Below are 21576 nucleotides of genomic sequence, written 5' to 3'. Positions count from 1 at the left end.
CCAGCAGGAGCACTTGCAATGCAAATGCTAGCCCATATATTACGAAGCATAAATGCAACCCACTTCTAGATTACTTGGGGTAATTTCTGATTTTATTTATTCCTCCTTTAATTAACCTCTGGGAAGAGAAGCTGAAATATCGGTATACAGAAAATCAAATATGAGAAACAAAGCCCGTTTTTATTTTGAGACTGTTCTTCCCTTGTAATAGCAGCTTATTTAAAGAGGAGCCTGGAATAATCCAGTTTAAGCAAAGCAAAGAGCTCTACTGAAGCCAAACTGTGTGTGGGTGTGCTCTTGTCAGGGCTCCCAGAAGAGGGGGACAGGAAAGGCTGTTAGTCAGACCTCAGATATTGCAGGAGTTGTTGGTTATTTAGTAGCTGGCATTATTTGTTGGCATACCAGTACAGAGCTACTACTCTGGTGTACTGGGAGAGAGTGCATCCCACTGGGAAAATTCTCAGATAACCTGAGGTCCTGCTCTTTTGTTGTTTTGAAAGAAAATCCCAAGGATATGTGGCTGGAAGAGATGTCCACTGTGAGGGCCTAGCACGTGGGTTAGGAGCGACTCTGTCTCCTCTTGTTGTTCCACTGTTTGTGTTTGTGGCACTTGGGCCTGGTGTGTTGTTTGGTGCCACCTCGGGGGGGCTTGTGTTGTATGTGGTGGTCCCACCTGATACTGTTTGGACCCGGGCTCAGAGCCATGGCAGCCTTCAGGCACGGCTCCCACAGAGGCACAGTCTGTATCGGTCACAACTTCTTACAACATTTGCAGAGAGTTACCCACATGCTCAATTTTTGCACGATGAATAGTCTTCTCATGCTACAGCGTTCTCAGAGTTCAGAAAGTTGGACATAAGAATAAATGTTTGCGTTATCTCAGCTCACTTTATAATTTTTTTAATAATTTTTTTTCTTAGTATATTGTTCTTTAAAATTTCTATGGTAACAGTATAGCTAAGGATGTATTAAATATAAATAATTTCAGCATTAAAGGTAGGTGATTATGTTCGTCTTGGAAAAAGTATCAAATTGGTTAGTTCTTGAAGCAGCAGGTGAGAGTGACAGATGATAAGGTACAATTTTGTTTCTATTGGTGAATTGTCTGAGCATCATCTTTTCATCTTTCTTTGTAATATATACGTGGATTTGATTTTTAATTATTTGGCTTGGAGATAATAAGTGATTGTATTTTATTTATAGAAAACTGCATATTCCCAAAATCTGCATGTAAAGTTAATATCTGTAGTGCTTTGCAGTGAGCACCAGAACACTAATGATTAGTTATATTTAGAAAAAATTAATTAAATTTCATATGGAGATAAATAATTTAGAACTGAACATAGCAATTTCTTTTAAATAAAACAGTGTGTAGTTAGATATTTATTTCAAAGGTCTGTGAGAATTACTGTAGACAGTAAAGTGGGCATGAAAACTTGGAGCCTGTATATATATTGATTGGTATGTTCAGGGTGTATTTTGGATATTTATCCTCTGCTTCCCCTCTCCAAGGAAGCTTCCCGTGGGCAGTTCTTGTCATCGATTTTGAGTCTGCCTGCTCAGAAGCTGAAACTGTTGATGCTGGTGGGGAAAGTACAAGAACAGCAATTGATTGCAAATACATTTTATGATACTCTGCTTCTATATTTCAAAGGAGAAAACTTATTAATGGCAGCAGGTCTCTGATTTTCCCTTTTAAACATATCAATCAAACCCATAGAGATTAGCAAACTCCTGAACATTTTAATTTTCTCAGAAAGTGACCCCTTTCTTGTCTTCTTTCTCCCCACAGACAGTGAAATCATCCCTCCTGACTGCCTGCGGCCCCGCTCCTTCACTGCCATCCGCCGTCCCTCGCTGCGGCGGGAGACGGAGGACACGCGTCTCTCGGTCAGCCTGTGTGACCTCAACCTGCAGGAGGAGACCTTCCATGTGACGGCCACCACGTGTCCTATCCCACAGAACTCACTCAACTCCCAGCACTCCCACCTCCTCCCCTCCCAGCTAGAAAGCGACCTCCGCTTCCACCACCTCCGGGGGCCCCATGTCAAAATCCTCGATGACCAAACTGTGGCCCGTCTGGAGCACGCCCGGGAGGAGAGGACTTTGGTTTTCACCAGCAGGCCCCTTCGGATCAACGAAACCATTTTCGTCAAAATCAACAAGTCCAACGCTGTGCGCACAGGGACGCTCTCCTACGGGGTGACGTCCTGTGACCCCAGCACCTTGCGCCCCAGTGACCTCCCCTATAACCCCGAGTCTCTCGTTGACCGAAAGGAGTTCTGGGCCATCTGCCGAGTGGTGGTGCCTCTCCAGAGCGGAGACATCCTGGGATTTATGGTGAATTCAGATGGTGAGCTGCACTTGAGTCACAACGGTGCCGGCATTGGCATGCAGGTCTGCGCAGACTGTTCCCAGCCCCTCTGGATGTTCTTCGTTTTACACGGCGCAATCATGCAAATTCGATTGCTGGGTATGTTGGACCCCCTTTTTCCAAACCTCATGCACAAGGAAGCAAGGGGGGGATACATCATGGATGAGGAGGAGATGGAATAAATGACTCCCTCCCTGCTCTAGGATCAGGTGGAAATTTTGGTTTTATAAAAATACACAAAGGCACATACATAGCATATGGGTAAGAGTTACAAGACTTAACCCCTTTGCACTTTTGTAGCATCCTTCACGTGATGGTCTCAAAACTCTTTTCAAATAATGATTTAAGTCTCAGAGACCTTGATTAAAGTATAGATGAGTCACCACTGACCTAGGAGAAGCCAGGAAGGTGAAGGTGCTTTGAGCTGAGCTAATACAGGGCATAGCCAGCAGGAAAAATGAGATCTGATGCCCTTTTCTGTGTGTTAGCTATCTGGCCTGACCAGTTCCCAAAAGACTCCTTTCTACAGGTTTGCATGCAAGAGACGGGCTAGCAAGCAGAGAGGAAACCTTGTGCCTCGTGATCCCAGCTGTGCACAAAGCTTGGCACTGACCATCTCAACAGGAGAAGAGTTTCCTCTAGCCCAGTTTAAGGCAATTAATTGATCTATGAAGAACTGGCCTCTTCCTCTTGGTATTTTTGCTCTGTTTTTAAGCTCTGTTAGCTGAAGTACTTCATTTAAATGCTGCAAGTCATATTTCAAAGGTATCGAGGGAAAAGCTTTGCATTAGCTCAGGATCAGATTTACTTTTGTATGTGTGTGTGTATATGTGTATTAGACTAAATGTAGGATGTGTTTGGCCATAAATTTGTACCATGTCGTGGTTCTGCTGGTGTCAGTGTCAGAGAGCGAATGATGGATTCTGAGAACATGATGTAATTCCTGGAACCCCTCTAACCGGAGATGATTTTAAAATACTCCTTTCTGTTAATACTGTTGTATTCATATGTCTTTAAGTATACTTATATTCCATTTTGCTTCAAATCCTTTCTTCAAATCTCCCTCTTACCTAACAGGTGAAAAAAAATTACAACAAACCCAAAAGCCAACCAACACCTCCTTTTATAGGATTTATAGACAGTCTTTGAAGGTAAATTGTGGTGAACACACACACATTTGTCTGCAGGGTCCAGCTCACCTTAATCACAGTATGAAATGCCTTGTATAATTTGCTTGAAGTTGACCATAGGCCTGTGCTGTGAGGGTTTTGTGGCTGTTAAAGGCTCACAGATGACAAATGTAATACCACAATTTATTTCCAGGAGCCCGAGACTCAATCCCTGCTAATTCAGCCTGATTACATTTGTTGTGGGTACTGAACATAATCCATGGCTAGCTCTGCTCTCCACCAGCATGTCACTGTGATACTGGTAGGTGAAATCAAACAGATCCCAATAAAGTCAGAGATTAAGTGCTCCTATGTATGTTAGAAGGAAAACATCCTCAGGCTATTGAGCTGCTGGTAAAACTACATTATTGACCAGTGCTTCCTTTCATATGAGATCACTAATTCTGGAGTTTGGCACAGACCAAACAGCTTGCTTGCAGTGGGTTCTGAAACAGGGCAGTAGGGATGTGTCTCGCCAGGGGGACAGAATCATGTCCTCACACTGAATTCGGCAGAGCGGGGACTTTAACACAGGCCTCCTGCTGCACATACCCTGTGTGTGTCCTCCCTGCCTGATCACAAGCTCAGCCCAAAACAGTACATTCCCAGCGCACATTTTAGATAAACGTACATTTGGATGCATGAAATGAAATCTGTAGAGCTTGAAAACTCCTCACTATTTGTATTTGTGACCACATGACAGACTTTTCTGGCCTAAGTCACTGGAAGAGAAGCTAAAAATGGGCTGTTGTTCTTAAATGAGGTGTAAGTGAAAAGAACTGGACTTTCTGACCTTGCATCTCTTAAGGAAAGGGTAGAACCCTGCTGAGTGTACAGCTTTATCCACGTTAGCTTGGGCAGCAAGATGCTATCTCCAAGTTACAAGATGCAAAATTGGAGGCTACCTGCAGTTTTTAACAGGTATTAAAATATATGTTAGAGCTTTTCATACCTATATTTCCAGTATAACAATGCTGGGAGCAGTACACTCCCAGTATCAGTACAATATCAGTACAGTGCAACTGCCCAGAGAAAAGATGCTGTCCCAACACTGCATGCATCTGCAACTGCAGTAATTATATGGATCAGCAATATCCCGGCAGAAGGCAAAGAAAATAATGAACTCCCATCTCTAGCTTTTGCAATGTTATTAGGGAGGAGATGTGAACTGTTTGCACTGCAGTGGAACAGATTATGGTACTTGCCATAATATCTGTCATTATAATACTAGAAAATGTAAGAAGAATGTAAAGTGTTCATCTTTCTAATGACAAGCTCCATTTTCAGAATGCAAACAAGAGTAATTCTGTGAGATGTCTTTTGTAGTTTGAGCTTTATATCACAGCAGAAGAATTTATAGTAATCTTTTTCTAGATGTAATAAAAAAAGTGATGTTCCATATCCTTGAAAGAAATGAGACACAAATACTGCAAAAGGCAGAGTTGTACAAAACCTATCCTAAATAGCAGAAGTCATTGTATTTCTGGGGCACACCCTTATGAGATTAACCAAAGCAACATTATACAGTGTTAAGTGGACTTCAGCACTTCAGCTGACTATAAAATGAAATTAAAGTTGATGGATTTGCTTCTTCTCCAACTTTTCAGTTTCATTTGGAGGATGGAGAGCTACTCTTGGACCTAGAGAAGGTTTATTTTTGACTGGAGAACAAGATGACTCAGGGTATTGATCACTGGATACTGTATTTCATGCTTGGAGATAAGTTATTTGGTCCTGATGCAGAGCAAGAGCAAGCTCAGGTGTCTGCTGGCTTGTGGCTTTGCCAAAGAAGCTGGCATTTGCTGACTGCACTTATTCCACGATGCTGGGGATACAACATTTATTTCCTAATCAAGGGAGACCATCTCTGCTCAGGCTGGTGATCTTATAGGACTCTGTAGGAGAGAAAGGCAGTGTGAGGTTAGTTCAATAGTAAAGAATTCTGACTTCTGTTTTCATCTTATCAATTTGGCATATACTGGCAATATATTTGCTGTAGGAGAAATTAAAGAGCAGAAAATAAAGATGAGGTTGGAAACACTATTTTTCTTCATGCTATCCCAGAAAATGCAAATTAATTAAACCCAAGCCCCACTATAGCACAGTGAGAGGTCACAGTCATCCGTAGTGGAAGTGGGGTGGTGGAAGAATGTCAATTTGTTGCAAAGAAAAGTTTAAAAGGCAACTTGACCACATGGAGGAAAGATAAATGAAAGAGGAGTGCACTTTAATGTAGCAGATAATAGCATAAAAAATATCAAGCTTCTGGAAAATGAAGGGACACAAATTTAAATTAAACATAAATGAGAGTAATTAACTATAGGAACCAGCTATTGAGGGAGGCAATAGACCTTTTTTGTCAGGTAAGCCCTTCTAAATATTTTATATGTTAAGTGGTGGTCTTAATTTAGAAATTCTGTGGATTATGCACATAAAAACAACCGAAGAGAAACCCAGATCATTAGGTATGTTGAAATGAAACAATCTTTGTGTATCCTTTAGGAATTTCATTAGTTCAGGCTTGGGTTGTTTTTTTTCAGGCATCATTCCTGTACAGTCAACAAAACCAGATAATTAAATTTGATTTACTGCTCTCAACTTTTGCTGGTAAGCATTTCAGCTCACACACAGTTTTATCGACATCTCTGAAAGGCTGAAATGAGCCAGTTTGGATGCAGTGGTCTGGTTTTGGTCAGGTTTTGGTGGTGTAATTCATTTATGAAGTTAAATTGATTGACCCCATAAGCTTTTAAAATGTATGACTCATGTCTGGACGAGCTTTCACAGCAATAAGTTTATATGTTTAGTGTTTGGGGATCCAAATGGTTGGGAATATTCTTTCATTTTCTTTTGTCTCAGAGTGAATCACCAGCATGTAAACCATCTTCCTTCATCTCTTTTTTTTTTTTTTGTGTGGTTTCCCTTGTGAATTTCATTCTTTCCAGTAATATTAAAGTTTTCTTTTGAGCAATGAAATAACATGTTCCATCAACAGTCACACTAATGAAGCTGAGTTGCCAACTTCTCTGTGTCCTTTCTTTCCATGCACATCAATAGCTCCAGCCCCACCAGAACAGCTGCACAATATAGTAGCTCTATATGTCTCCTAATGCTGGCCAAGAGCCAGCACTGGGCCTGAAAAAAACAACACCAGAGCCAGCATTTGGTGTGGGTAAGTCTGTATTCACATCCATGCTGGATATATACAAAGTGTGTGGGCTACTCTCTCCTGCGTCCTTTACCATGGACAGATGAGTTGGGGCTCCTGCTTAGCTGCCCATCGCAAAATATTTAGAAACCAATTGTTGCTGAGGTTTGCATCCTTCTTCCCACTTTCTTGAAATTGGTCAATGTGCTCAAAACAGGTGGTGAGGAAGAAAGAAAACAGGTGGTGAGGAAGAAAGATCTGATGTGAGACTTGCAGACAGAAAAAATATGAATCCTTGGTTACTCGGGATTTCTGACAACAGCAGTTGGCAAAGGACCAAATTGGGAATTAGTTCGGCAGAGTACTGTGGGACACAAGTTGCTGGCAAAGGGCTCTTTAAGTCAACAGTGAAATTTAATCTGAAGTGGCCTCAGTGCCAGTCTGCAAGAATGCCAACTGCAGTCAGTCCCATTACAGGCAGGTACAGGCAGGCTTATGCAAAGCTGTGTCCAGGAAAGCTGTGCCCATTATGACTCTTCCCTGTGGTCAAGCTTAGCAGCCCTGGTATTGCTGTCCATGTGCAGCCCTTATCCTGAGAAAACAGCTGGAAAGACTTGAAGTTTCATGAGTGAACAGAGTAGTGTTTTGCTTAGGTGTCACAGAGCAATGATGAACTTCTGTGAAGTTCATCATGCTGCCCCGTTTGGTATTCCTTGACTTGAGCTCCATCCTAGGTGAGTGACTGGCTCACCAAAGAGCACTAGTGATTCACAGGCCATATCTGAACCTTGGAGACTGCCCTCTCTTTTCTAGCCACAACTTTTCCTCTGTGTCCCAAAATTCCTCATTTACCTTGCTGATACAGTTCCTGCAATTACTGTCTCCAGTTTATCTCCAAGGGAGACCTTCTCCTCTTTTCTCTTGTCTCTGCTGTGGCATTTGTCTGGCCTGATCCTTCTAAGAATCTGTAGGACTTTTTGGGAGATGTTCCCATCTTACCCCCTCTGTTCCCAGCCTTTTGTCTATTCCTGTGTAAACAGGTTTCTTAGCCTGTGGTAGCTCCCTGGCTGTCCCAGGACTTCAGCACCTCATGGCAGAGTGTCTGTCCCTTCCAAAAAACTTCTCTCTGGGTGCAGTTCTATACTTACTTTGCACATAAAATTACCACAGTGAGCATGCAAAATATATAAATGGTAATTGGTCTGTACAGTTGTTATACACACTGCCCATAGCACAGACAGTAGGTAAGTTTGTAGAAAAGTATCTCACACAGGCAAGGGGCATCTAGGATCTTGGTTCTCCAGCTCTGAATTTATAAGCTTCTCCTGCTTGAGAGAAGATAGTTCATTGCAGTAGTAAGTCACACAGCCTAATCTCTGATCTCAGAGGTGTCCAGTGCATTACCCATTTGGAAGCTTGATCCTTCTCCACCTTGCTTCATTCCAGTGATGTGGAAATTGTTGAATTTAACACGGCACAAGGGAAGCTTGATAAGTGCCCAGCGTTGCACAGAAATGCACGTAATGAATGTCTTCTTTTAACAGACTTTCAATTAGATGTGCCCCAGAGTTCTATCTTTCATGTTTATTTGAGTTTTGATTTGTATGGAAAATGGCCTAATTTAAGCTGATTGGGATCAAACAGGCCTGTGTTCTATGGCACTTAATGGTCTGGAATTCCTATGCACTGCAAGGTAGAGGTTATTTTATGGTGTTAGAGACCAGGGAGAAGAAAGAGAGTTGATATTCAGTGCCTCTTGGAAGGCAATCCACTTGTGTTAATTGATGCCTCATCATAAACACTCCTATCATGCATGGGTTTAGCTTTCATTCCAAATGAAGTAACACATTACTGGTGTTAAGTTGTAATAGCTGCACAAGAGCTATTGTGTCCATAACTGCTGGGCTTAACTCTAGCACTGCACAGGGCTCTCCAGAAACTCTCTGCAGAAACTCTTATTATCACTAGTATAATCAACTATCCCTGGCTGTAGTGAGATTGTCATAGCAAGTAATGTATAGATCTCCTTTATAACACCTTTGCCTGCCTACAGTAAATATACAGGATAAGGGATCATATACCAGCCTCTTTGCATTGCAGCTTGTCTCAGGAGAGATAAAATCTGGCTATTCTGTGAAATAACACTGGTATGAGTTAGTTATTCTGATATTGTGAGATTCACATAGCAGACTGAACTCTTTCTTTGCTTCTTTGTCAGATCCTTTTTCATCCAGCAGTGTCCATAGAAATCCAGAGTAGTGCTGGCCAAGAAAAAGTATTTGTTTCCTGTATGCATCTACCACCGTATTTATACATGCCCCTCCTGGAGAAGCACGGAGCTTGGAGGTGCTGGGTTAGTCAGCAGTTTTCATTTTGCTCATAGAACTATCCTTGCTGTGGCCTCCCAAATACTCTCAGTCAAATGGCCTTTTTTTGAGATGGATCTGTAAAAGGTGCTATTTATGAACAGAAATTATTGGTAATTAACATCTGTGATCTTTTAGAGGGCTTTTTGATTTATTTTTCTTAAACAAGATGAAAGCTCCTATTCTCATTTTTCATGGTTCAGCTACTTAATCCAGGCTTCTTTTTTCATCTCTTCTTGAACTAAGCACCTGCCTGGGTGCGTTGTTGGTCTAATATTTCTCAAGTTGCGAGATAGAGCTCCAACTCTATAACTCTTTTACTTCAGTTCAGCTGGATGTTCATTGCATGGTGACCATGCCCTCAGGATTTTGCGGGATGTAAGTGCTGACTAACCACTCAACTTCACCTGTCAGGTCAAGAAAGTAAATTTTCTGTGTGCTCTTTGCTTTCAGGCAGCACATTGGGTTTGGGCTGTGAGAACTGCTGAATCAAAAACGTCTGTGGTGTCTGGAGCTTTCATGTTTCCCCTGCTTAGCTGGAGTGTGCCTGTGACTGCAGGAGGGTAATAGATGTGCTGGTGCCCTGCTGCCCTTCTGGACTCAGCAGACAGCAAGGCTCCAGTAAAGCCATAAAGCACACTCCTTTTCTGATCCTCAGGGAAGTCTGAGCTGTTGTTTTCCATGTGGTTTGGATCTAACTTTTACTTCCTCAAACAGTGGTGGTCTGATCCCCGTCTGCAAACACAGACCTTACGGTTTTGCATGCAAAATCTGCCAGGCTGCTTTTTGACCTATTTCTGGACATTTCTGTAGCATAATGCAAAATCCCTTATGTTTTCATGGGCTTGTAAAGGACAAGATGTATTATTTTTCTATAGGAACAGTTTTTAAATCCTTTGGGAAATACTTGAATGCAAAAAAAAAAAGCCCACGGATCATCAACTGATGTCAGTCACCTGAGAGGCAGAGATGAGCTGCAGCACAGAGGCTGGGCTCTGAGAGCATGGTTGGCCAAAAAAACATTGAGCCGAAGGGGAAGAAAGCTCTGGTTTCTGGTCAATGCAGTATTGTTCCCATTGCCGTGGGAACATAACAAATGGATGTGTAAATACATGTATTTTATGGCATTCAGAAGTGATGGATATGCTTATATCCCTCCCTAACATTATAGTTGATCTTTAACTACCATGTATCCAGGCAGCAACAGGTGCTTTGTTCTTTTGTTTTAGCATGATGGATTCAAAAGTCACTGTTGGGCAAGACCTGGGTGGCCCTGGGGGACAGAACAGCTCTCCTGCAACCTCAGCCAGAAGCAAGAAAATCCAATAATGTGCAGAAATGAATGTGGATGCAGTATTCACTCTCAGTAATGTCACAGCCCACTCACACTGTAGGAGCTCACGTGTTATGGGACAGACCTAAGGCAGATGTTCCCATGAGCTCAGTACCCACAATTGTATCAGATTTTTGAAAGAACCTTGATCTGTTTAGATAACAAAATCAATGGCCTGGATACATTGAGAGTGTTAAATATGAGAATGGATATTGAGCCGTTTTTGACATAGGGTAATTATTTTAGCTGGCATGCTGAAAAAATCTGGCTCCTAACAAAAGGAAATCAAGTTAAGAGTTTTGAAAGGCGTCTAAATGTAGGTGCCCAATGCCCACTAGACCGAAACTTATGAGAAGTGCACAGATCTCTTGAGCCCCCTTAAATGTGCCAGTTAATGGCTGCAGCCAGACTTCAGCAGCTGTACTAATCTTTTCCACCATGTGCTGGAAGCCTTGGGACCTGCAGATAGATGGAACAACACAGAAATTTGTGATTACTCTTGGTAATTACATGATCTTTATTAGCTGTCCTATTTATGCAGCAAATGTGTTACAAAAGCGAAGGGGCTGAAAATGTGCTTCACATGATACCTTATTGGGCAAGTTACTATGTTGCATAAGACTTTGTCTTCCTTAGAAACTATGGCAGGAGGCTCCCATATTTTTTCTCTTAGGTACAAAGTTTAGGTAAGCTCCTGACATAGTTGTTATGATGATTATGGGTAAAGAAAGCCCATAAAAAAAGTGAAGATGGTCAAACTATGTGAATTGTGACTTGGACAGTAGTGGACATTTACTGACCACATCCTATAAGCCAGGACAAACAAAGTTTAAGTGGGATGGGTTCAAAGGGCAGAAAAAGGATAAACTCTGGAGTGCAGATCAATGGGTTATGCATTATTTTTATAGTGCCTGTGAAATAGTCATTAAGAGCCTAGGACAAGTAATGCAAATAGAAGGTGAATGAAACAGCTGAGTTAGTGGCATTGCCAGAAAACATTGGGGGGGCAGAAATCATTATATGCTTTCCTGTTTGCAGCCAGCAAACACTGAGTATTGCTCATTTGTTTCTTCTCTACTTTGAAAGTGAAGTCTTCAGACTATGCGATACTACATTTCCACTTCAAAGCAGCAGACATTTTCAGCCTGTGGAGCCTGGTTTCTGCAAGACTTCCACAAGCACAGTCCCAGTGCTCTGACACTGCGCTTGCAGGCCTTTTAGGTTAAGATCTGAAAAAGTGCAGTGGGGCTGTATAATGTTGAATTTAATTATGAGGGGGAAAGGTATAAGAGAGGGAGACAGAGATTTGGTAAAATGGTTTGTATCTTGCTTTTGTGTCCTTGGGACCATGAACACTCCTCCCCACACTGGGACAGTATGAGGAATTCCTGGGTCAAATCCTAAGAAGTTACTGTGTACCTTTCACTGGTTGATGGATGTTTTTCATAATGTGATGAAGTTCTTGTTGTTCTGTTGTTATTATCTGACTCCCAGGAATGGCCCTGCCCTTCTATCACCCCTCTCAGGAATAGACACCAGATTAAGAAATGTGTTATGAACGCCTTAAACTAGCAGTTTTCCAACCTTCAGTGATCCAAAGTCAATAGTAATAAGAAAGCAACATACTCTTTGGCATTACTTTTCTTTCCACCTCAGCTGTAGTTTGTGTAGTTTGAATCTGGGAGCATTAATATACTTCTTGCTAGCAATGGGTTGGGAATAGCTGCAGAACAGATTCGTGGCAGCTACTCCCTGCTCTAGGCCACAGAGATGCCTTGGGTATTTATTTGCAAAATAGCAAATGCCCCTAAGCATATTCAGAAGGAGAATGCAGGCAGCACATTGTTGTTGGAGTTGTTTTCCAATTCTGTCTTGGGTCTACGCAGGAACAAGCAGGTCAACATAATCACTTTGTTTTGAGAAAGAAATGTAGAAATAATACTTCTATGAATTAATTAAGGGGGACAGTTAATTGAAAATTCTCTGTATTTTTGGGAGCATTGACTGTAACTGGTCTTCTTGCCATTGTAAAGCCTTGGGCAGCACAGCTCTCCCCACACAGCTGCCATTAAGAGAGATGCTTAAATGTTGGGACGGCTTCATAGATACTGTGGAGAGTGGATTGCAATGTTCTGGAAAACCACCCTGTTCACCACAATAGACACAGAGAATCAAAAGCATCTCCAGCAGCCACAGCTGCTGTATTTTGGTCACGGTTACTACATTTTATAAAAAGGCAATTATGGATACAGATAGCTACTCTCATAAAAATTGTAAATGCTGGATGGGATCCCAAGAGACTGCCTACTTCACCTTCCTGTCCTGAAAAAGCTCTAATGATGGACATGCCATAATCTCTCTGGGAAGTCTGATTGCTTTACAGTGCTTCACTATCTACATAATGTCTAGCCTGAATACCTTAGGAGTGCAAATCCATGATTTCTCATCTTATATAGAACATTCATGAAGAACAGATTATTTCTTTGCTCCTTTTAGCAGCAGAAAAATGTTGCCATCTAAAAATCATAGAATCTTACAACATTTTAGGTCAGAAGGGACCCCAGGGAATTACCTAATCCAACCTCCTGCTCAAAGCAGGGCTAACTTCCAAGGTAGCACAAGACTATGTCCCATCAAGTTTTGAGTGTTTCCAGGGACAGAGATACCACAGTGGCTCCAGGCTCCTGTTCCAGTCCTTAACCAGCCTCATATAACCCTGGATTGGCCCAGTCTTGTCATAACAGGATGGTATTGTTGATTTATGATCATCTGGTGACTTCCAGCAATTCCCAGGCCTTTTTCTGTAGGACAGCTGTATTTCTAATTGAACGGACTAATTCCCTGTCCTGTATTTGGGTAGCTGATTATCTCTGCTTAAGTGCTGCGTTTTGCATTGGATCACATTGAATACCATCCCATTTACTTCTGATCCTATTTCCAGTTTGGCAAGACCATTTTGAATTACAAACCTTTAGCATACTAGCAGCCTTTCCTGGCATGATGTTGCCTGTACATTCCATGGTAAAACTCTCTTCTGAAAATAAAATATTCTCTTTCCTTTTGTGGGTGGACCTATAGGTTCATTTATTTGCACCTCTGTCAGAGCGATGACAGAAGTGCAGAGAAAGCTTCAGTCTGCCTTGGACTTTGCTAATAATGGACTCTGTAAAGATAAAAAAGCAAATGGAATTGATTCAAGATCTATTTAGAGGTGATTCCAGTGTGTTCAGCATGTTTGAGATCAAGCATGAGACAAGTTAGCAGCAGAGACAATTGATCTGGAGGATTTAGAGAGAGAAAGAATGTTTAAACTGATTTATTTAGAATTATTTAGTTTTTCAAAATTATGATTTGAAAGCTGGCTCTTGGTGGGAACTCTTTGCACACAATGAGCATGTTTGGCCTTGAGCACATGTATCTGGTTTTAGTTAAGCCAGGCTGGCCACACTCATTCCACTCTGCACATGATCTCATTCCATGCTCCTTGTCATGGTATCTGCACACCATCCAGCAATATATTAACAGCGTGAGTAACGTGTCTTATGTTGATTATTCTGTCACCAAGGGAGAAATGTGTCTTGTCTGGTAGGGAATTCAGATTGTTTTAAACAAAGCTCTATACTTATGCTGGAGAAAAGTCAAGAGCTGCGCCTTGTATTAGGAGAAAGAATTGGCAAGGTATCTACTGGCCCTTGGGTCTTGGGTAAGGCCATTTTGGGACTCAGACCAGCTCCAACCAGAGAAAACTGTGGTTGCTACACTGATGAGCTCTCCTTGCACTGTGGAAAGGCCATTTGCCCTGCTGCCAGCATGCTTCATCAGCTCATACTCTGTGATACTTGGGGCACCTCCAAATTCTCCTATTAGTACAGGAAGAGAAATGCTCCTAACAGTCTTTATTTTGCCTTTAATGAAATGACCAGGTTGGTGCTAGAAATGCAATGTGCTGTGTGTCAGCTGAGTGGAAGAAATGTCTCCAGGCTGCAGGGAGGAGAGGGAAGGCTTGAAAAACTTGTTCGGCTGCTCAATGTTCATATTTGTTGTGTGTGCAGTGAACTAGCTGAACCCTGTGCCCCTGCTGGGCCTGTTTTCAGTGTGTGTTACCACAGGGCAAGTTTTCTGCTAAGGTCATCTGTCAGACTGGAGGGGAAGGGCTATTGCTAGTGGCTGTCATTAGAGGCTGCATCATTCTCTTTGCATATTTACTGAGCTAAACTCCAGCCTCAGCTCCCATCTGTGTGGTAAAGGAGGTACCTCTCTACAGTATCTCAAGTGTGAGAGCTCCAAAGCCCTTTAGGAGTCTAATTTAATTTCAGCTTCTGCCTGGAAGTAGAGCACTCCTTTTTTGGAGAGGGGTAAAACTGAGGAACTGAAGGCTAAGTCTAATTGCTTCCTCTCTAATACGTAGTCCTCAGAACAGATTTTGAGTCAAATATCACCCCTCCTCAGTCCCTGTGCTCCACTTTACTGCTCAGTCTTGTTCTGCTGAAAAGGGCAGGAGAACTCTGCTTTTGCTGTTTTGCACAATCCACAGCTGCCACTTGTAGTCCCTGCTTCTCAGATTTGGTCTTTCTTGGCTCAGTAGTCTCCCTGCAAATAAGAACTGAAGGACCTTTCTGGTGCATGGGGTTTTCCTGACCTCCCACAGCTGCTTTTTCCCTGGAGAGTAGCCTCCAACTCATTGAGGACACTGTGGATCCCAAACCTCTGTGTCTCTGGCTCCTTATATGGTAACATGAAGAAGTCTGAGCATTCTAGTTCTGATTTGGAGTTACCCTGGTTGTCTTCTCGGCTGGGGAACTAGAAACTTTAAAACCATAGGCAAGCTAGTTCTTACCATCAGGAAACCATCCTTTGGTTCATGCACATTTGCTGCTGTCTCACCACTTGCTTAGTGAAGACCAGGCTGCATCAATAACAATGAAAATCCCCTACAAATTCTTTGCAGCAGGTAGAGTGTTAAGCATTCCCAATATTTTTCTCTTCTGGAAGGGGCTTTAAGATATTTGTTGTTAAAACAGCAGAATAAAGAGCCTGAGACTGAGGGAGGGTGGCAGACAGGCTGTGGAACAGAGCTGGCTTTTCTGGCAGACAGCACATTACCATGGAGGTGATGGTGAGCAGTGAGAGCAGAAGATAATGGAGCTGGGTACACCTAGGTGAGGCTTGAAGAGGCTCTGCACTCTTGAGCCATCACATCCAGACCTGCAGGGAGTGGAGAAAACATTCCTGAATAGGGGGAAGAGGTCTCCTTCATCCCAGAGCCAAATGCACTTTGGTGACTTATCCCCTGCCTCTGACAGAAGCCACCCTACCAAAGAAGCAGAGCAGTGAGCATAGCTAAGGTTTCCTGATTGCCAAACCCTCATGTTTGTCTCTGGAAAGTCCTTGAGTGACTGTATGTATTTATCAGAGCCTGGAATGATGCAGTTTTGCACTAGGTTAGCAAAGAATGCTTTGACAAGGTGATGCTTTGGCACTTCTTGTGCCAGAATCCTGCCCACCCTTCTGCAGGCTACGTCCTCTACTGCTACAAACCCATGGCTGGCTATAGTGCTAAGGGCACATATGAGCAGGAAACCACATGGGAAATAACTGCACTAAATGACTTGGGACACATTTAAGGGCAGAAACAAAGGGTTATGATGGCTAAGAGAGCTCCAGTAAATTTCGGCGGTTGTGGGAGTTTGATGTCTGTTCAGGACCAGCCGCTAGCATTAAAAAAGGCATATGAGGATTCTCGTGCTGATGAGAATAATCCTGACAAGCACTGAGAGCTGCAACCCCTGCCCCGTATCCCCAGTGCCCTGTCAGCCTCAATTTTTAAAAATAACTGTAGGTTTCTTTTCTCACGATGCAGGTTCCACCATATTAGCAGAGCGGCTGGGATTGTCCACACCAAGCTCACCCACATCAACACCGAGTTCCCCCACCGTCCTCTGCAGTGGTGTCTCTGGTCCCTTATTGTCTACATGTGGCTCTGGCCCCCTCTGCAGCTCTATCAGTGGTAAGTGTGGGGGGATCCCCTGCTTGCCTGTTCTTTGCCTCCCCACTGCCTCCTTTCACAGTCTCACACTTGTCTCCCAGAAGGATTCTAAAACCACAATAATCAACAGACTATTATTATTATTGTTATCCTGTCAGCTCCCCTGGGGAGGAAGGGAGAGCCTCTGCAAAGGCTATTTTCAGTCTGTTTTACGTGGAAGCTGCTTAGATGCCTAGACAGCAGTATTTCTCCAACCCTTTTCATCATGAAAGGTCCCAAGGGAAGCAGTGGATTTTCTGCTACGTGCATGGCCCTGTGACGCAGAACTTCTTCTGGAGAGCTGTATGGCAGTGACATGTTGCTAGCTTAGACTGGAGCTGTCTACAGGGTCTACAGGGTCTGTCTACAGCTCTGCCTTCTCTCTCCACATACCTTCAGTACCCTCTTCAGCAAGATGCAGTGTTGCTATTTCTAACATGCCAATGAAGTACAGTGATATTTAGATAAATGTACATGCAGTAGAAAAGGATAGGCTGTTCTGCGCACTTTTAAAACTCCCAGGCACCTGCATGATCCCAAGGCATTGATGGTGGGATACATAACAGCTGTCTCTTGGTTTGCTCTGCGTGGGCAGCAGACCCCAGTAGATGTTGCCTTTCTGCTGCCTTGAGCATTGGCATGTAAACCAGGACTCAGTGAGTGGGACAGTAGGTCACAGTAAGGAACCATGATCCTGGAGCATCCATTTCTGCTAGGACATGGTTCTCTGCAGCTGGCTTCAGGGCAGAAATTACCTTGGGATGTCAGGAAGCAACTTGAGTGACCCTGTTTTTTGTGTTACAGGCACAGCTCCCAACTCTCCAAGCAGCTTGCCTGAATCACCCATTTCCCCATCCGTCTCAGGGCCCTGGGGAGATGAATGCACCATCTGCTATGAGAACATGGTAGACACAGTCATTTACTCCTGTGGACACATGTGTCTCTGCTATTCATGTGGGCTGAAGCTCAAGAAGATGGCCAATGCTTGCTGCCCCATTTGCAGACGGGCCATCAAAGATATCATCAAAACATACCACAGCACTTAGAGCAACAGCAGATGCCGTGGTGGGGACTGGGCAGGGTAGGGAGGAGGCCGTGAAACAACACAGGTCTTGGTCTCTATTTGTCATCCAGAAGATTGAAAAACTGTCACTCATCATCACCCTGATCCCCTCTTCCATGGACAACAGATGAGACAAGCTTAGATGCTGCTCTTATACCCTCCAAGCAAGCCCTGGGGCTGAACTCCAGTGTGTCAGGGAGGTTGTGATGGACTACTCTCCCTTGTGGATTTTCAACTTTATCTCAAAAAAAGCCAGCTGGTGCAATCGTCCCTTTTCTACACCATGCACAGCACAGGGTAGTCTCCACTGTATAGCAGCATGTGGTAAAAGGTTCAGTGCTACACATCTCCTTCTAGAGGCACCCCACGTGCAGAGACAGCAGAAGAGAAGAAACAAGCAACATGTTTCTGTGTACAGCCAGCCTGACCATAGGAGGCTCCTTAGGAAGGACGGAGCAAGGCAAGCTTTGAAACAGTGAGGGAGGTGCAGTGAGCACACTCACAGAAGAAAGGCTGTGCAGAAAAGAACCCAAGATTTGTGAAGCAAAACCCACCTCACGCCCACAGAAGAGCAGCCCCGCGGCAGCCCCTTGAGGGCTGTCCCCACCCCCTCCCTGACAGAGGCATTCGTGGTAGGTTTGGCAACCCAATAATGGCAACAGCCTTGCTCCCTCCCAGCAGCATCCAGCCACCTCCTATCACCATCCCCTTGCATGATGAGTGGCTCTCAAACCCCACCACTACCAATTTGTGTGTGGTCTCCACACAGCACAAGGGATTCAGCAGCATCTCTGTTCCCACGGGCCTGTGGGAGAGGGAGACATATCTCCCTCACCTTTTCTCCCACTACCATCCAGACAGCACTTGTGAGGAAAACCTCCAACCTCACCCCAGAAGAATGTATAAACCCACGTCTGTGGGTTTCCTTTACTGGTAACTTTATCACTGTGCTTTAAGACAAAACCAGCCAGGTGGTACTCAGCCCTTCACAGCCACACCGGAAGGACATGGCTGTCCTTATGTAAAACAACTTGAGGGGTTTGGTTTGCTTTGGTTTATTAAAACAAATCCCCTTCCCTTCTCCATTTGGGAACACCCTGTCCCTAGCAGGGAGAACGGCAGCCCCCATGGTTTCTGTGTAAACAACTGCTGCTCTGCCGTGGCTGTGGGCCTGACCCACCTGAGCTGGGTGGCTTGGCAGCATTAGGAGCTGCCTGTGTCCCCTCCTGACCATCCTGCTGCCTTCCAGGGCTGCAGAGGAGGGAGAGACTGTGTCTGGGTCCTGAGGGGAGATCAGGGCTGGAGCACCACAGCAGTGGAGTTTGTCCCACCATGTTGCCCATCTGGCCAGACCAGGGAAGGCCATGGAGTTGCACCCTTCCTGCTGAGCTTTTCTTGCACACCAGCATATGGCCACTGATGGGAGAGAGGGGAAAAGGAAGGTGAAGGGATAACAGCATCTAACATACACAGTTGCTTGCTGCAGGGGACATCATGTCCCACATGGCAGGAGGTGGGTGAAAGAACACTGGCAGAGGCTGCTCCTAAAACTGCCTGGAAAACATATCCTTGCTCTGTCTTCTTGAGGAGATGAAAAAAGAGACTACTCACTGAGGAGCACATTGTAGAGCCTTTCTCTGAAGGTGCCACCATCGCTGCAGCCTACCAGGGGGTCTGCAGCTGCCCCCAGCCCGCCCAGCGGGCAGCACTAACTTGAACGCTGATACTCTGGGTTACAGGGATTTGTGTTATTTCTTTGCATACCTCTGATGTACAACCCCAACCCAGCCCTGTCCCCTGGACCAGCTGTCGAAAGCTCCAGAGCATCATGGCTCTCATGCAGGAGAGCCAGTTGGCACAAGTGTGGGGGAAGTCAGAGCAGCCATGCCAGGAGCAGGGCTGGTCCGCAGGCAGGCAGCCAGCCTCCAGCTTGCCTGGGGACAGAGCTGTGACCGGTGCACACAGGAGTAGTTACACAAACTCCAGTGCAAGGATTTCAGAAAGGAAGAACCCAAGAGGCAGGAAGGTGTTGATTAAATAGTGGATGTGGGGAAACGTGCAATAAGCAGCCTCCTGAGCCTTCACCGCACCAGTGGGACCAGTTTCCCTCCGTGTAGGGCAAGCCAAGGGGTTAACTTTATTTTTGAAGAAAGTCCATCCATGAGTACCAGTGCAGTGGTGTGAATTCCCTTTTCACCTTTTGAATTGAGAGTGTTTTAATATATTAACTGTGTTTGTTTTACTGTGGACCAAACTCTAGGAGTTAGTAGAAGCTGAAAGCTCCCCCAGCATCTGAGCTCAAAAATTGGGGTTAAGTCCTGCTCCCATATCAGCTGGCCTCCAGCTGTTAAGTAGGAAGGAGAACAAGGCTCTCTCCAGGGAGAAAAAAAAGAAAACCAAAACAACCAGCAAAACCAGTAAAAGTAACAACAATCCTAATCTTTTGTTTTGTTTGACTGGTGTAGGTTCCCATGTACCTCTGTGTTCTTGTGTCATTTGCATTTCATTGCTTTACTTTAAGATGTTTTGTGTTCTGTTTAAAGAGAAGAGTAACTCATTGTGAAAAATTGGATAACTGTGATCGTGAATAAAGTTGATTTAGATATCCTGCAGCAGCATGGGTGACTGAGTACTTACCACTTCCATCAGCACAGCAAAACATGATGAGTAGCACAGTGAGAGGCTGAGGGAAGAGCAAAGGTGGCATGAGAAGCTCTTCCTTAGAGGGAGCAGGGTAGAGAGATCTCAGGCTTTCCCTTAGTGCTTGAGGATGAGAGGGCATTGGAAAATGGATAATGAATATCCCCTCGATGGACACCATACAAATGTAAGGAATAAAGGAAGCCACAGAAGTCGAAGTGAGGGCTAACAGCATTCCTGAAAGCTTAAGCCCCACGCTCCTGAGCCTCTTCATAGCCTCCCCAGAGAGAAGCCAAAGCTTCTCTACTCCTACTGCTTTGTTTAAAGTCTCTCCTGAGCGCCTGTAACAAAAAATACCACCCTCCACCAACACAAGAAAAACCATGTTGTGAGGAAACCCAGAACATGCTCAGCCTTATAGGAGCCAGGTAAGATGGCTGAAGACGAGGCAGAGCAGTAGCATCCCTGCCCTGAACATGTTGAGAAGGCCCACTGACAATCTGTGGTCTGGCCAAGGGAGACGCTAAGATGCAGATGTTTCCTGAGCATATAAGCAAGGGACACAAGGACCCAGAGGGAATTTGGGTTCTCCAAAGGTGATGCCAGTTCCCTCAAAACCCAGTAGCTCCTCTGCTGCAGGTATCTGCTCAGGAGCACACCTACAACACAGCCATGTGAGATTTTCCCCTCATCCTTTTGTTTCACTATTCAGCAGATGAGAGACTAGCTGGATCACTCTCTTGTCACAGGACATATTTGAGTTCGCATCTTCTCCCTCAGAGTGGGTGCTCCATCTGCCAAGGGATAGAGACATCCCAGGAGAGGTGTCCTCAGCCTCTCCAGCGGAAACCATTCCCATCTAATACTTCCCCAGTGGCCTAAAACATTCCAGGCTAGGTAAAGCAAAACCACTTCTACAACCCAGCTTTCTCCAACACCAGCCTGAGGAGATCCTAGCTGCAAGACTGCATACACATGTGCTGCCCTCCAAGAGCTGTTCCCAGCTGTTGCTTTCCCGTGGACAGGAGGACCTCTAGTGGGTCTAGAAAGGCTTATCATCCCCTCAGGAGCAAGGGACAGACTTGCACAACATAGATTGCCCCTAGAAAAGAGGGACACTGATCTGCAAGACATCCTGTGCCCAAGCACTGCCAGAGATTAAGACAAGTGAAGAGCTAACACTGAGTCAAACTCAAATCTTGCCCTCCCCTGGCATCAGCAAGAACCATGGCAGGTCCCCCAAGTTTCTCCTCTGACAGCCTCAGTCTGCGCATTCCCTCCTGCAGCTGCTACATGCAACAGCCCCAGTGAGCTCTGCATCCTCATCTGCTGAGCATCGCTGGAGTCACCCTGCCCTGACCTCCCTCCCCAGGTCATCACCTTCAACCTTACCAAATCCAAACCAGAGCTGCAATTTCACCATTGCTCCCAAACTATTCTCCACCAAGACCAACTATG

General features: G+C 44.5%; 1 protein-coding gene across 5 annotated transcripts in view; it reads left to right on the top strand.

The window, feature by feature from the left end:
* Positions 1-20090, top strand: part of NEURL1 (neuralized E3 ubiquitin protein ligase 1) — a 151403-nt gene extending 131313 nt beyond the window's left edge. For 4 of the 5 annotated variants that reach the window (XM_027738751.2, XM_039390679.1, XM_027738756.2 and 1 more), the window contains 3 exons: positions 1793-2473; positions 16251-16397; positions 17220-17720. In XM_027738751.2, coding sequence (XP_027594552.2) covers positions 1793-2473; positions 16251-16397; positions 17220-17461 — 1070 coding nt within the window. In that variant the 3' untranslated portion in view covers positions 17462-17720. Of the gene's footprint in view, positions 1-1792; positions 2474-16250; positions 16398-17219 lie in introns of all 5 variants that reach the window. The other variant, XM_027738757.2, reaches the window with a different exon arrangement.
* Positions 20091-21576: the final 1486 nt, after the last annotated feature.

The sequence above is a fragment of the Pipra filicauda genome, unplaced genomic scaffold (assembly GCF_003945595.2).
Source record: "Pipra filicauda isolate LSUMZ 115617 unplaced genomic scaffold, ASM394559v2 scaffold85_size2586006_pilon, whole genome shotgun sequence".
Lineage (NCBI taxonomy): Eukaryota > Metazoa > Chordata > Aves > Passeriformes > Pipridae > Pipra > Pipra filicauda.
Note: the sequence above shows the minus strand (reverse complement) of the source record. Positions and strands in the feature narration are given on the sequence as shown.